Source organism: Monodon monoceros, unplaced genomic scaffold, assembly GCF_005190385.1.
Source record: "Monodon monoceros isolate NGI ecotype Baffin Bay Population unplaced genomic scaffold, NGI_Narwhal_1 Super_Scaffold_2, whole genome shotgun sequence".
NCBI lineage: Eukaryota > Metazoa > Chordata > Mammalia > Artiodactyla > Monodontidae > Monodon > Monodon monoceros.
Window position 1 is genome coordinate 35,655,620 of NW_021703776.1, and position 16,929 is coordinate 35,672,548.

At 38.5% G+C, this 16,929-nt stretch overlaps 1 protein-coding gene across 2 annotated transcripts in view; it reads right to left on the reverse strand.

The window, feature by feature from the left end:
* Nucleotides 1-14,734, reverse strand: part of AHR (aryl hydrocarbon receptor) — a 104,858-nt gene extending 90,124 nt beyond the window's left edge. For both annotated transcript variants that reach the window (XM_029233362.1, XM_029233361.1), the window contains exons 1-2: nt 14,058-14,734; nt 3,236-3,423 (exon numbers count right to left, since the gene is read on the reverse strand). In XM_029233362.1, the coding sequence (XP_029089195.1) occupies nt 3,236-3,423; nt 14,058-14,122 (253 nt within the window). In that variant the 5' untranslated portion in view covers nt 14,123-14,734. The remainder of the gene's footprint in view (nt 1-3,235; nt 3,424-14,057) is intronic.
* Between the last annotated feature and the right edge of the window lie 2,195 nt (nt 14,735-16,929).

The following is a 16,929-nucleotide window of genomic DNA, read 5'->3' on the forward strand; positions in this document are numbered from 1 at the left end:
CTTGAGGTATTGAACAGGATACACATCTATTCATGAAATATATATATATATATATAGAGAGAGAGAGAGAGAGAGAGACAGAGACAGACAGAGAGAGAGAGACAGAGAGAGAGAGAGAGAGAGGGAGACTGCTTTTTACATTAAATATACATATATTAATGTATGTGTATGCATGTGTGTAAGCATATACACATACTCACACACATAGAGACAGCCTATAAAGCAGTAAGTATGTTAATACTGAAATGGCACACTGGTTATTCTCCAAGCAGCTTCAATTCTACTCCACTGCTTCTAAACAGGGAAAAACCCATACATTTTTTTTCTCTTTTTAACACATAATTTGATTTCCCATTATAGAGGAGCAGGAAACGAAAAGGCAAAATGATCATGTCAATACATCTTAACCAGAGTCAAGGAATAGTGCCTCCCTGGCTTCTCGACTATAAACCCTCTAAGGACAGAGACCACATCTTACATGTCACGGAACCCTCCATCATAAGGTCAAACAGCACAGCATGTGAATAAATGCTGAAGATCAGGACTGCATCCCAAGAAGCTGGGATTGACCTTGGGGTTACAATCTACAACGGGGGCTCCCAAACTTGCCACACCACCAGAGTGTATGATTCCATTGGTCTAGGGTAGGGCCCAAGATTTGGCATTTCTAACAAATGCCCAGGTGACATTAATGCTGACTGTCTAGGGTCTATACTTTGAGAATCACAGATCTAGGGAAAAGTTCTCAGGATTTTGCTATATATATATGGTTCCCAGAAAAGAGAAGTAACTGAGATATGGTCAACAAAAACAACAGAGGGAATGTGGAAACCTAGTTCTAGCTCGATGACAATATACAGCTGATACATACACACATACATACACACACACACACACACACACACACACACACACCACTGAACATCACGTGACTCACCTAGAAGATGAAGGGTCTGGTATACATGAAGATTGAAAATTCAAAGGCTTTCTATATAGATCAGAGAAAACATAAGCGTCTACTATGAACACTTAAATATATAATCTTCCCTGAAGTTATTATCCTCAAATCAGTGTATATTGCCCAGATCACAATGGTGAAACTATACAATTTTTTTTAAACATCTTTATTGGAGTATAATTGCTTTAAAACGGTGTGTTAGTTTCTGCTTTATAACAAACTGAATCAGCTATACATATACATATATCCCCATATCCCCTCCCTCTTGCATCTGCCTCCCACCCTCCCTATCCCACCCCTGTAGGTGGTCACAAAGCACCAAGCTGATCTCCCTGTGCTATATGGCTGCTTCCCACTAGCTATCTATTTTACATTTGGTAGTGTATATATGTCCATGCCACTCTCTCACTTCGTCCCAGCTTCCCCTTCCCCTCCCTGTGTCCTCAAGTCCATTCTCTACGTCTGCGTCTTTATTCCTGTCCTGCCCCTAGGTTCCTCAGAACCTTTTTTTTAGATTCCATATATATGTGTTAGCATATGGTGTTTGTTTTTCTCTTTCTGACTTACTCCACTCTGTATGACAGTCTCTAGGTCCATCCACCTCACTACAAATAACTCAATTTCGTTTCTTTGTATAGCTGAGTAATATTCCATTGTATATATGTGCCACATCTTCTTTATCCATTCATCTGTCGATGGACACTTAGGCTGCTTCCATGTCCCAGCTATTGTAAGTAGAGCTGCAATGAACAGTATGGTACGTGACTCTTCTTGAATTACGGTTTTCTCAGGGTAGGAGCAACAAAAAGCCAAGCAACTTCGTAATTGGATTATATTAATCGTTTAGTCGAGCAGTTTTTGACCAAGAATCAGAAACCCAAGGAGTACATTTATTGCTTTAGTCTGCACTCACTGAAGGCGTTTATTACTGTACTACACCTTTGTGGTAGTCCATTATTCTCCTTTTCCTTTTTGGCTCTTCAAAAACTTGAATACTTAAGCTCGTACATGATCTTGTGTTTTGCTATCCTTTTTATTGTAAAATGCAAATATTTTAAGGGATATTTTGACTCTAAATATAAAAGAATTTCTCACCTAAAAAAAAAACTGTATAATTTTTAATCCAAAATGAAGAACATACAGCATGCAAACAAACCAATAAATAAAAAAGATGCTCAGACTAAACACAGCAAACCATCTAAACATAGACCTACAGGGAAGTAACTGTTCTGCAATATTCTACACACAAACCGCAAATTCAAGTATCTGTAAATATGTCAAGGGCAGCAGTATCAGCATCATCTGACAGTTAGTAAGAAGAGCAAAATCTCTGGCGACACCAAAACCTACTGAATAAGAACCTTCATCTTATCAGGGTCCCTATGTGATTTATGAGCACGTTAAAGTTTAAGGGCACTGACATGTCACCGAGGTTTTATCATTAATTCTTTACTACTATGGGTAAAATGACATGGTATATTTAAAAGACGGAACAGTTCCTAAAAAATCTATTTCTGACATATAAACAGACCAAAAGAGAAATCGAGGAATTATTTTACATGAGAAGACACACTGAAGCATTATTTTCAAACAAAAACTTCCACTTAAAATAATTTATGACTATGATATACTGTGCAATTAAAGTGTAACAAACATCACCTAGTTCAAATCCCTAGCTTAAAGCAGAGTAAACTGATGCTAACATGTTCAAGTCAAATAGTTGTCAGTGGCACAATGGAGACTGAAATCCAACTCTACTGACTCCAGTGACAAAATGCTCTTTCCAATGGAAAAAAAATTTTTAATTACATTTTCCTGGAGCAAACATATAGTTAATATAAAGCAGTAGAAGTATAACTTTGAAAGGATAAACAAAATGATGTATCTGTGAAACATATTGAAGGAAATCCAGCAAAAATATATCATAGTAGTTAATATGTGTTTTATTCTTTCCAGTAAAAAAAAAAGACCTTAAAAAATTGAGTAGAAAGGAGAAGAACCAGAAAGTGTCCTTCTTAATATGAGTGTTACTATTTTCAAAGAATGACACCACATATTATTTAAGTGGAAGCATATGTTTGATGAATCAACCTGGAAAACTGATTTCAGAAATATTAAAAATTTGGCTTTGCTACCTAAGTTTTACTATCCAGCAATAAACAGAACTTTTTCACGTAAGGCTAATTTTTGCACTTTTCAACACAGAAGCAGAAACAGCCGTATTCAACGTAAGTATTTTGTAAGTGACTGTAGAAAAATTAAACCCTTCTGTCTTACCATCAAAGAAGCTCTTGGCTCTTAGATAACTGACACTGAGCCTAAGAACTGAAAGTTTGTCCAGCTTATTAACAACATCTTGTGGAAAAGGCAGCAGGCTGGCCAAACGGTCCAATTCCGTATTAAGTCGGTCTCTATGCCGCTTTGAAGGATTCGACTTGATTCCTTCAGCTGGGACTGGCTTGACACTAAAAAACAAACAAAATTCCATAAAATACATTAAAATCTATAAAGAAAATATTTTGATCACATTATAACATCTCCTCAACTATTTTTCTAACAAAACAAACATCTAAAATCTACTTCAAGTTTACATAAATCCTTTCAAAATGCTCCCTTCATATCTTAATTAAGAAAAACAAGGGAATGGGTAAACTCCTTCATAATGTTTTATTAAAAACGTATGAACCCATCACAGGAAAATGCTGAGTACCTCTTATATACCTCATACATTTGTGGTACATGATTCCCAATTAACAAATCTATTAGGAGTTTTTCCCCTTCAAACACATCTATTGTTAGGGGGAAGAAAGAAATCTGCAGTAAATTATGTGAAAATTATGCCTCCTTTGCTATCTTCCACAAAAATCATTTTAGCATCATTTATGTTGCAAATAAATAGGAGCGACCCTAAATAAAAAGCTGTTCTTCATCATTCTCAGCTTCCTATATTTAACACTTTCCTGTCAGTGACAACGTCTCAAAGCCATTGTGGCATCTCCACAGGGTCCTCCAGCCATCTAATGGGGTCCTCCGATATTAAGGCGAGAAAAAATTTGACTTTAGTTATTGATATTTGTCGATTGTGACAAATATTAGAGGTTAACTGCTTACCAGCAATTGCCCGCAAATTTTGCTTTTATGACTGGCCAGTAATCCTTCTTAATTATTAGCCATCATAGTTTGTGTCTCAATTAGAAAATCCAATGAAATCCCAACATTTAGCATGATTTTCATCTGAGAAAAATGATACTTATGGTTAGGAGTAGAACTTGAGTTCAGAAATGAGAAACTGAACTTCACACAAAAGCCTTAGCCAGGATTTCATAACAGAAATTCATTAAAGTGGATTTACAGATCATCAGACACCTAATGCTGAAATATAAAAAGAGAAGATATCAAAAAACCAAACAGGGGCTTCCCTGGTGGCGCAGTGGTTGAGAGTCTGCCTGCCAATGCAGTGGACACGGGTTCGAGCCCTGGTCTGGGAGGATCCCACATGCCGCGAAGCACCTGGGCCCGTGAACCACAATTACTGAGCCTGCGCGTCTGGAGACTGTGCTCCGCAACAAGCGAGGCCGCGATAGTGAGAGGCCCGCGCACCGCGATGAAGAGTGGCCCCCACTTGTCACAACTAGAGAAAGCCCTCGCACAGAAACGGAGACCCAACGCAGCCATAAAGAAATTAATTAATTAATTTAAAAAACAAACAAACATAGTAATTTTTAGATCATGTCTCTGTACCCCACCATTTGCCTGAAAAATAAAGAATTAGCCGGAGCATTCTTATGATGAAGACTTTTTTCCTCCAGTTTTACTGAGAAGACAAAGACATTTTTGATAATTCAAATTAATTACATCTGAAAGAGTGGAAATTGGCTTGAGTATAATGCTGTTAATTTGATTCAATCAAAACATTTCTCGACACCATGTTTTCAATGTTATATGAACATGAAGAAGTAATACTTTATGCAAAAAGATAATAGAAAGTAATATGAAAACTTAACAGGCTTTTTTCAATGTCCCTACCCAGTAATTTCTTCAGAACTTGTCTATTTCTATTTTTTTCTATTGCAGTTCATGTTATTTCTACAAAAAATAAGAGTAAGAAACTGATAAAGTGGCATATATACAAAATAAGTCAGTAGATACTTCCTCTAGACTATGTGTGTAACTACATACTTAACAGAAATTGGTGACTATTTCTCTAGCTATTTTCCCTGGTCACGTGTATAATCAAATTCAAGTCACACCTAATTACTGCATCTCTCCAATTAATCAACTGAATCTCAACTTTTACCTATAATGCATGTCTACCTCGTTGAATAATTGTCTACTGACTAATCACCTGTTAAAGCAAATATTTATTTGCACCTATGTCCTGGGTGGTCCAGGAAAACATTCTTCTCCTATATACTCAAAAAGTGTGACGGGAGCTGAGTTCAGCGAGCAACTGCTTGAAAAAAGATTTTTATAGAAAAGGTGGTATCTGAGCTACATCTTGAAAGGTGAACAGGATTTCAGGAGGCGGCATAACTGAGGAAAGGTGAACTGTGAGAGGGCCTATCTGTGAAGCACAGGGTAAAGAGAGAGAACGGGAAGCTGGTTAGGGCCGCCTTCCTTCAGTAAATAGTGACCACCCACCACACGTGCCAAGCACAGAGCACTGAGCAGTGAACCAGCTTCAAAGCGCTGCTCAATTAGATCACTTTACTGTAGAGTCTTCCCTGACCTACTCCCACTGGATTCCTCCCAGGTGACTACTGTACTTTATGCATCTTATGTAAATGCCTTAAGCACCATTCCATTAAGGAATATTCTGTGCAGACAGCATTTCCCATAATTGAAAAATAAAATCTAGTCGTGCACTCTTGGTAGCTTTCCAGTAATGATTATAAAACACTGGGGAGAAGACAGTAACACAAACATTGAAGCAAGACAAGCTGCTAGGACACAGAAAGAAATAACAATAACAGTAGGATAAAGAGGTTTAGAGGTGTTCCTCCATGTGATATTGCTGCCTGTCTTGCGCTGGCTTTTTGCAGTAGTCAACCCTGCACTAGATGAGACTATTTCTATACACAGTGCAAAACTGTCCACAGCTCTAATGTATTATTATGCACATTATGGAATATTTAGCTTGAGATTGAATTTCCTAAGTCAAGTGTTATGCAACCTATATTGCATATACTTGTTTGTTCTCTTATTACAATATCAACTTAATCATTTTGTATCTCCAGTGCTTAGCATAGTACTTGACACGGAGTGGACTCTCAATTAATGGCTGCTGATCAGAAGCATCCAGAAAGGAAATGATTGCAGCCTGACCACAGGGAGTGATAGTGGGACGATAACAAGTAAGGCCTGGCTTGAGATTTTTAAACACAGCACTTTGTACCTACCACAAAGCTCCGTACATAGCCAGACTCAAGTGTTCAGTCAACTAAACTGACGTGCTGACTTCCTAGGTATAGGAAGTAAAGGAGAGAAAAACGGTGAGTGAGGAGAGGTTGCAAATGACTGGGATTCGTAGCTTAGGATCACAGCTATATTTCCTAATGGAAAGTATGCCAAACGAAGAAAGAAGAGACTTGAGGACAGACCTCAATGATGCCAACATTTAGGTATAACGCTGAGGAAAGGGCCGCGGGCAAAGAGTACGGAGGAGGAATGAAAAGGCAGATAGGAAAAGAACCCAGGCAGAATATTTTGGAGGTCACAGAACAAAGTCAAATGCACCAAGTTATTAAGGAAAGTCGGGGCTGAGAAGTACCCACTGGACTTGGCATTTCGAATCCACTGTGTTAAAGCTGAAGTGATAGATTTGAGACACCTTTTCACCGATTTTATGAGAAATATTCAGAACTATTTTGTGAAAATACTTCATACTTATCCACACCTATTAACGATGCACCAAGTAATTAAAAATAGAGAGTAATTCTACATCGATTACACTTGAGTTATGCTGGTACTTTTACTTTCGTATTGTCTTTAAACCTATGCCAAAACATACTGCCAGCCATCTATTTAAACAAAAGTCTACATCTGAAATGTAAATAAGTGTCCCTGCAACACTGGATTTGGGATACCTGGAATTCAGACACCTCCTGAAATAGGGAGACTGTAGATGTCGATCAGGGAAAGGAACAATTTATTATTTTTTTAAACCTTAACCTCAAAAATCTTGTCCCAACCTGTAAATCAAAATTGTTGTGAAAGCAAGACTTTAGCTGACTGCATGCCATGCTCCTGTTTTAGAAGCCCTGCATGCCATAAGTACTGGCAGTAACAAGCCCAATAGCATGTCCAGTGCCAGCTTGCATGCTCTCTTTAATACCTTTTTAATATCCCAGGCTAAAATGTCTCTTAGGCTCATCACTTGTGCTCAGGGTTTGAAACAAAGTTGAAAAACATAACAATCCAGTTTAATCATAAATTACTGTAATTGTAAATGTTTATATTTTTATGACATTTACCATAAAACCTCAAAATGACACGCAAATACAAAGTTTCAGTAATCCTTAGATTAAGGTGGCATTTTCTAACAAAGATTACCTGTCACAGTACTGAGTTTTTTGCTCCATCAGCTTTTTCCTGTGGGTGACTTAATGTACTCTCACTGCTTCAGTCTACTTACCAGTAACTTGTTTTCCAGCCCCTGTATCTGAATGTCCTCACATTCATATTTTTCAGAAGTTGGGCACTGCTTCTCTGCATCTATTATGGCATGACTCTCATTCCAACAGCTAGGAAATTGAAGTATTTCTCGATAAATCTCTCTACCATACCACGTACACCCCATTAAGCCCAACTCTTAAACCCATTCATTCTTCATTTCCTCCCCATGGCTTCAGTGCATACTTATTTATCTCTGAATATAAATGCTGAGTGTTTATCATCATAAATTGTATACTTAACGTGATATTGGAGAGGGGATCTGTGGCACAAATTAAGTCAAATTTCACTGTTACTCGGAATACAGCTGGATATTTTACTCCCCTATGCGAAGCAAAAAAATGTCTACAACAACTTCGGAGAATTCTGGCTGGCAGTTACTCGTAAGGAGTCTGAATTCTTCAGTCGCTCTCCTGCAGCCGCTCTACAACTGCGATGGGTTCTTCCCTTTCCCTCTTTTGCTATGCTTAAGGAGTGGTGATGAGGTACAAATGGCATATAATCTTTAGCACAAGACTTTAACAATGAAAACTGGAACATGAAATATGCCCTAGAAATCACTGTTACTTCCAAAATCCTGGAAAAAAATCATTAAGAATGTTCCCTTTTTCCTCTTCTTTTTAAAACATACACTTTTTTTCTTTGTATTTCCCTTGGAACCCACATAGAATACATCACTAAAACATGAAAAATTTTAACTGGTGGCCAATTGTTAAATTAGTAAATATTCTCAAATACCTACTATGTATATGGTACTAGGAAGCTCTGGTTGCTATAAAGACAAATAAAAGGTAGACCTATCTTTACAGAGCTTGTCTTTCTTACTAGGAGGAGATATATTCTATAACAAGCCAAAAAGCAAACATAATGTATTGCTCAATAATGTAGATGCCATAAAAGTGATGCTGGAGAGTTCAGGAAGGTAAGAGCTCACATACAGGAAGAGTAATGGGGGAAGGTTTCATGGAAATGTGGTTTCTACATCAGGTCTTAAAGATAGGTAAATCACTTCCAGTTTCATGATGGCAGAGTACATGGCTTTCTGCAACTACCCTTCTCTCTGGAAGATCATGCCAAACAAGGAAAACAGAGATAGAAACACAAAATCTGTCTTGGATAAACCTAAGACACAGCTAAACCCAGATATAAACAATATGAAGATGAAAATTAGGTAAAAAGTGAAATCAATGACAACGGAGAACAGAAAAGAAAATGTAATCATAGTATATTACTTAACTCAGCAATAAACAATACTTACAGTTAAGGAAACACTGCGTGTGAATTTAATCCAAAATTGTGATAAAATTATACTGGGAGGATGAGGAGAGATTAAATAGCACTAATAACCATAACTATCACAATAAAACATCAACAGATAATGCCTACTATGCTAAACTTAAGATAACATTATACACATTATTGACTTTTTCACGTGCATGTGTTATTTAAAACGAATACTTTTCAAAATAGTATTTCATTAAAAGTAAGGTAAAAGAGCAAACTGAAAAACAACTGAAAAACATAAGACAAAGAAAATCAGTATGTAAAGGACATCTCAAGTAGAAAAATCTGCAAATGTACTCACTATTATTCCACACATACAATCCCAACATAGAAGTTCCATTATCTACCCCATTTTTTTTTTGGCTTATGAAGTTGACAATATTTTTAAAGCAAAAATGCAAGGATATAGGCACTCCTACAGACTACCAATAGGAATGGAAATTTTTTGCAGAGTAATTTGACAGCATGTTTCAGAGCATAATATTTGGCTCAACCGTAAAAGTATATCATATCTTTGTACCCAAATTTCCACTTACAGGAATTTTTCCTAAGGAATGAACTAAAAATTTACATAGAAATTCACATATCTCAAGGGTATTCTCTGAAGTACTAGTTGAAATATTTAAAGATTGGAAATAACAGAATTTCCGCCTCAAAATAAATTACAGAGCTTTAACAGAAGGGAGTACCATGCAGCCACTGAAAACAATGTTTTAAAGGAGGGGAGGTAGCTAGCACATCAATGAAAATAGGAGGAAAAGACTCTAAGAAGAAAGGGCATGAATGCAAGTATGGAGTCACGCAAGCACAAATCACATATGGGCAAAGGGAAATAATTTATTCAGAACACTATTTGAGAAGAAACAGTGAGCGTTAAGGAAATCCCTAGTATGTGGGTGTACCATATGCATCACTGAACTTACCTGGGCAGCACTGCGAAGTTGGAATGAACGTAAGCTTTGGAGCCAAAAGACCTGGAATCTGATATTAAAACTCAACCTTTCATTGACTACCTAACAATTTTGAATCTGAACCTCAGGTCCCTATCTGGAAAGCTGAAATAATAATACCTTTTCATACTACTATTATAAAAATGAAATAAAATGATGTCTGTAAAGCACTGTGCATGCTTATGTCACAATAAGTACTAACAAACAGTAGTTTTTTGTTATATAAAACCAGTATGCAAAAATATCAATTTTAAAAGAAGAGTGGAAGTAGAAAGGTACTGTTGTTAAAGATTTGCATAGTACTAATTTCTAAGTAAGTGTCTAAATTATATGCACCAATAAGCATGTACTGTGTAAGTTTTTTCACCAGTGGAGTAGCACATTTCATTACCCACAATTGAGAATGCAATCATATACTGCCTCTTACTGTTTCACAGAATTGATTGCTCTGTGATAATGTAAGCTGAAATTATTTAAAAATAGAATCTGTATTTCTGTTAGAAGTCTTTACAGCTTATAAAATACTCTTCTTCTGCTAATTTTAGTTGTGAGAGTGGCAATGTAGGTGTTGACTGCCTGCCTTATTGGTCAATCACTTGCCAAGACCTATACAAGTGAGAAAAGTAGACCTCATCTTTTAATTTAGAGCTAGTGCTTTTTCAATTTTAGTTTAGAACTAGCGCCTTTTCAACTAGCGCTCACTGTTTCCTCTTTACACCATTTATTTGTATAAATGTTACCAATAATCACTTTCACTTACTTATTTCATAGGTCCAATATGTGAGAGCCTTTATAGTCACTATGGATAAACTATCTGAACAAAGCTTATTTGAAAGAAAAACAACAGTGGAGAAACAATTATGTAACTAAAAATACCTATATTTTTATTTTAGAAGCTATTTAGGAAATTTTTTCATAGTACGTTTATATCAAACATTTTCAGTAAAGCATAATTTTATTCAACTAAGTAGGTATTGTATAAGTGAGGTTCATTAGGTTTAAATAGAATGAATAGCAATTTAGCAAACATAGCAAGGAAGACACTGCTTTTATACTAATGTTATTAGTGTGTTAGCAAAGTAAAAAGGGTCAACTAAGGCTGAGAAGTTATTTCTAACTCTGACACTTCATGATGGCTGGCTTGATCACCACCACTACTGATATCATTTTTAAGTGTAGATTTCATTTACTCAACACCTATTATTTGCCAATATTCAGCACTAATTTTCTAAAAATATGGTAAATTGAAGTACCACTAAAACTTTTTATGTATTAATAGAACTTAAAAACTACAAAAATACATCCAAAGTTATTATCATTAGGGGAAAAGAAACCCAGACTCTATTTAATTCAATAGTGTGCTTTTCACCTATCTTCATGCAGCAAAGTAATTAAAGAAATGTACAAAAAGGCTTTCATCTCCAAAGAAAATAAAACAAGAAGAGGATTTAAGTAAAAACAAATTGTTTTTTCTTTCTTTCTTTCTTTCTTTTTTTTTTTTTTTGAGCAGGGTTATTTTAAGGAACACGTAAGGAAACAGTAGAACCTATTCCTAAGGGTATCTTTGAAAATTTCTTTAGGAACATGGATCAGATGCAAGGTTGCTTCATATCCTTTAATCTTCTAGCTTTCATTACTCCGAAAAGAAAAGAAACATTTACTGAGTGTCTACTATGTACAAGATACTTTAGCGGGATTAAATTTAACACGTTTAAAATATATTTCGTACTAAGATAATTGTCAACGTTGGACTTTGCCACTAGGGGGCGTTGATCCCGTTTAATAAATTCCATTGAAGATTGGAAGAGCTTCAGGTTAAAAGTATGTCACACACTTGATTCCAAAATTTTATGGAATTGTATATTTAAATGGCCATCTTATTAACAGTCCTATAATTATGCTACAACATATTTTCTCTTTAAGATACAATGGCTGACTTAAGGGGTCAAAGTTAAATAGATCTCAATAACATTTTCAGCTCAAACAAGATGAATTTTTCTGACAATGTGCCAACATATTATAGAGCCTATTAGCCACAAACTAGTAATTTAACTAAAAAAACACATTAAACTTAATATTGGGTTTATGGCCCCATTCTTAAAATGGACTTTGATTAATTAACTGCATTTTAAGTTAACCATTTTTTCATTCTGGTAAAAACAATTTATAAACAATTTCATGTGATTCTGTAAATGCCAGCACTAGGCTTTTCTTATGGAGCAGTGACCTTTTAAGGCATTTATATGATTAAAAGCAACGCATGATGCTCAATAAAGATCTGATAAACATTTATACTAACTAAATAAAATAAGGGTGAATGTAGAAACGCTTTAGTTGTATTGTATTAGAGATTATTAAATACAAATATACTAACATCTTAGAAAGTATATTAAATGTAAATAATTAAAAGTAAATAAATTAAAAGTAAATAAAATTAAATAAATTAATTATTAAAAAATTAATAAATTAAAAGTAAATAAATTAAAAGTAAATAAAATGTACAGTACTATGTTTAAAGGAAAAATCTTTAATAAAACATTAAAGAGAAGCCAAAAATGTTAAACTTTATGATGAATAAAAATTAAAGCATTCTATTAAAGTCATCTAGGTCTTTCTGTAACACACTGACTGAAATGCAGTAACTTAAAAATCCTTCAGGGGCATCTTCAGGTTATCTGACCATATACATAAAACCTATGATAACTCTATTATCTATAATGCCAAGTATACCAGTGTATTAATAAATACATAGAAGCGTTTGTGACGCCTCTCAATTTTAAATAACCACTAAGGACAAAGTCAAATTAGACAAATACATTTTTATATAAGAAACCACTCTATAAAACGCAAGTATTGAAAACCAATGTCAACAGAACTGCCAAGACAAAAACTGCTGATTCGGCAGTACTCCTAATGTCGGCCACACTGCAGGATAAGTCTTCCAAATTTTAATCAGTCTATTTATAGATGAATATCCTCTGTTAATGCCAAGTCTAGATCTGAAGACCTATAATCACTGAAATTCTAAAAGGAAATTAAAACTCCAGAATAAACTTTTAAACTGGTCTTAAATATTAATCTTAAACTGTTATTTTTCTGGTTTGGATTAGTGACCTAAATTAAGTTTTAAGCCAAATGCACACTTCTGATTTGTTCTGAGGAACTGTTTCATGTGTTCTGAAAGTTGTTTATGAAAGTTTGAAAAATGTGAAGTAAAATAACTCAGGGATAATAATTAGGAATAAACACATGAATACTGCCAATTCACAAAAGTAAATCTGTCTCAAGCACGGATTTTTCTTTTTTCTGAAAAAAAAAAAAAAAGTATTTGCCATCTCACACAAATATCCCACCAAAACAAACAAACAAAAAATCTAAGTTTGTAATCTATCAGAAATGACTAAACTTGGAAGTAGAGGGAGAAGGGAATTAGAGAAAGATGCTAAGAATGAAAACGTCTGTTTCAATAATTCCAGCTCCAAATCATTTACAGACCCAAAGTGATAAGAAAGCTCCCCCAAAAGGTGACTGAAAATACAAATCCGTTACTGTATTCTGGCTACTACACTCACTCAAAACTGCTACCATCTCTATACATTGTACCGATGCGTTCACGCTGAGCGCTACAAAATTACTGCCAAATAAGTAAAGAGTGCAACAGAAAGCCAGTTGCACCGGACTAAAAAATACCTTCAGAAACACTCATTCCCTTTCCTGCAGACAGCGCGTGTTTAGCTCCTAAAAGCATCTCCCCCCCATCAGGAGCGAGAATGGTGACCGTCCTCTAACCTAACCGAGGAGGATATTAAATGTGAAAGGGGATTTCAAGACGGGCTTAGGTTAACTAATCCACCAGCCAGCCCCACAGGGCAGACCAGAGCTGTCAACAAATTAGGACCACAGCACAGTGAACAGTGCTACAAATGGGTGGGGGGTGGGGGTGCGAGGGTGCGCGTGCCCTGGAGACTGGGGAACGGGGGGCACAATTTTTTAAATGCAATCTTTAAACGCGGAAAAACCCAAGGCCTGGGTTTCTCGACCAGTCTCCAAATCGCGATTCCACGGACTGCGTGGGGAAGGAGGGACCTAATCAATCACCAGGCCGCGGGGATGCGGGCACGGGTGAGGCGGCCTCCCGCACCTGCGCGCCTGAGCGCCCACCCCCGCGCCGAGGACGCGCACCAGACACTCACGTTTTCTGCACCGGCTTCCGCCGCTTGCGACTGGCGTAGGTGATGCTGGCGCTGCTGCTGTTCATGGTGCCCGGCTGGCGGCGGCTTCTCCCCGGCGCGGGCGCGGACAGCCCGGTCCCCGGGACCCGGCGGCGACCGGGACGACGACGACGGCGGCGGCCGGCGCCGGGTTCCACGCAGCCGCGCCCGCTCCACCTGCACCCTCCCCGGGCGGTGGCAAAGACGCCGCACCCCAAGAGCCTTGGCTCCCGCTGCCCCGAGTCCAAGTGCGCCGCCCGGGCCTGGCGCCGGCGGTCGAGGGGCGGAGACCGGTGAGCCGGCCGACGCAGGTGCCGTCTATACGGGCGGAGGCGGCGCAGCGTTGCCCGCAGGTGAGGCGGCCCGAATGGAGGAGGAGCCTGGGCCGCCTGTTTGGAATCCCAGCCTGGGTCGCGCGCTCTGGCGCCGCGCCCCGTGACCGTCGCCGCGGCCCCTTGGGTAAGGGAGGCGACGCCGCGCTGCTCCCGGGGCTTCCCCGATCCCAGGTACTTCCCGCCTTTGGAGCTCGGACTCCGGCCGCCGCTCTCGGTGCCACCAGCTTCCGCTCGACCACGCGTCTGCCTCTGGTCTGAGCCGGTGGTCCCAGTAACGCTCTCGGAACCTAGCGTCGAGGGGACTCGACAGGCGCTGCCTCCCGCCGCCGCTTGCACCGGCTGAATGGCAGAAGCGCCCCCGACTCCTCTCTGGCCCCGCCCCGCCTCGTGGCCCCGCCTCTCGCGGCCCCGCCTCTCGCGGCCCCGCCCCCTAGCAGCCCCGCCCCATTCTACTTGACTCCGCCCTTCCTTACAGTTCCCTTGAGGGCCCCACCCTCTCGGCACGTGATGACGCAAGGCGTAATGACCCCCTCCCCCACCCCCGGTATCCATGTTCTTGAGGTCAAGGGAAGGAATCTGTGGACGCATTTCCAGTCCAGAAAGACGTGTGACAACAAATTATGTGTAGCCAAACGCTTTGTAATTAGACAGTCTCAAGGATAGAAATGCCAAATAGTGAGCTTAAATTCACCTATGTAAGAGACAGTGATGCAGCTAATTTTGGGCTAAGAATTACAGTGAGCTGGCAGAAAACCAGTGGAACTATAAATTTTCCTCGAGAAGAAATCTTCAGGAGGCCACATCTGAGTTGAACTTGAAGGCTAGGCGTTTACTTGTCTTTTTGTTTGGGTTCGGTTTTCGTCTCCATACTAGACAGTATAGTATTTTTTCCCCAGCCAGAATAACTTTGTTAATCTATAGTCAGATTTCAGTAAGGTAGAAAGGAAGGAAGAAAGGCAGCAGGAGGCATTTGAGGATAAGTTGTCTGGTATGGCTGGAGAGAGGAGCTGGAAGTGAAATTCAGGAATTCTGGGATCAAATCATAAAGCTTTGATCAAGAGTCCAGATTTTATTCTGCGGTCAATGGAAACATTTTAAGGATCCACAGCAGGAAAATGACATTCTGGTGTCTTGGAAAAGTCACTCTGGAATGAAAGTGCAAACTAGATTACAGGAGAGCAAGACTGGATGCAGGGAGAGTAGTTAGGGAGTTGTTGAAGTAGTCCAGGTAAAAGTCCAGGGAAGTGACAGTGGGATAGAGGAAAAAAAAAGAAAGAATAGATAAGGAAATAGATGACGAGAGGAGTATGTTTTGCTTGTCAGGAGCAGAAGGGCAACCAGACTAAGATGTCTAGAAGAAATCTCACACCATATCCATTCCTACATTTCAAAATGTCATCAAACTATTTCCACCTGGTGAGTTTGTTACCTCAAATTCAGAACACTGATAAATTGAACATCATTTTCTTTAGCTGAAACCTTGTTCTGTCACTGGCTCAACCATTCTCCAATGAACCTATGAAACATCTTCAACTCCCCTACCACTTACATCTAAATATTCCAGCAAATACTATTAAATTTTGTGCTTAGCAACATCCCTAATTCATCTTCCTCCACCTTATTCTTCAATAATAACACCGAGAGTGCCCAACTCAAATGCCATATCATTTGCGATTCCTATCCAAATATTGTGGATAATTACCCCCTCCATACATTAATTCAATTAAGAGATATTTTGAGGGTAATGCCTGTGTGCCAAGATTGTTCTAGTACTGATGAGACAATGGTGAACAAAAACAGAAAAGTACCATACTCTCAGGAAATACTGTAATGGAGAAGTACACGATTCAGTATGGTCTTCTAGTAGAGAAATTTGACCTAGTCATTGAGACAAAGATAAGCTTTCGCAAAATCATGACAGTTGAGTTGCGGTCTGAAGGATAAAGTCTTAGGAGAAAAGAGGGGAAGGGCATTCCAAGCCAATGAAATAGTACAAGCAACATCCGTTTAGTGGGAAGGAGCCTGGTAAGTAGTATGATGGACTAAAACAAGTTCAGGATGAGCAGGGGAGAAGGGCACAAATGATCAAATTTGTGTTTCAAAATATCACCATATCTGCAGAGTGTAGAACAGATAAAAGAGGGAGGAGCAGAAAGGAATGGAAATGATACTCCTTAGGAAACCATTAGCAGTAGCCCAGCCAAGGGATGACAATTACTGATACAAGGGTGGAGGTGACAGTGTAGATGGAAAAAAAGTGAATAGGTTCCACAGAATTTGAGGAGGTCTCGAAAGATGGAAAGGATGAATATATGACAGTGACAGAAGAGGATGTGTCAAAAACACAATAATAGCTTTTTGGACTATGTATCAGGCTATGTAATAATGGCATGTGCTGGTGGGAAATTATTAATTTAGCTTGGATCTCTTATGTTTGAGGTACCTTTGAGACATCAAAGGTGTCAAGTAGGCTGTAGGATATATAGGTTTGTAACTCAAAGATGTGTGAGCTGGAGAAT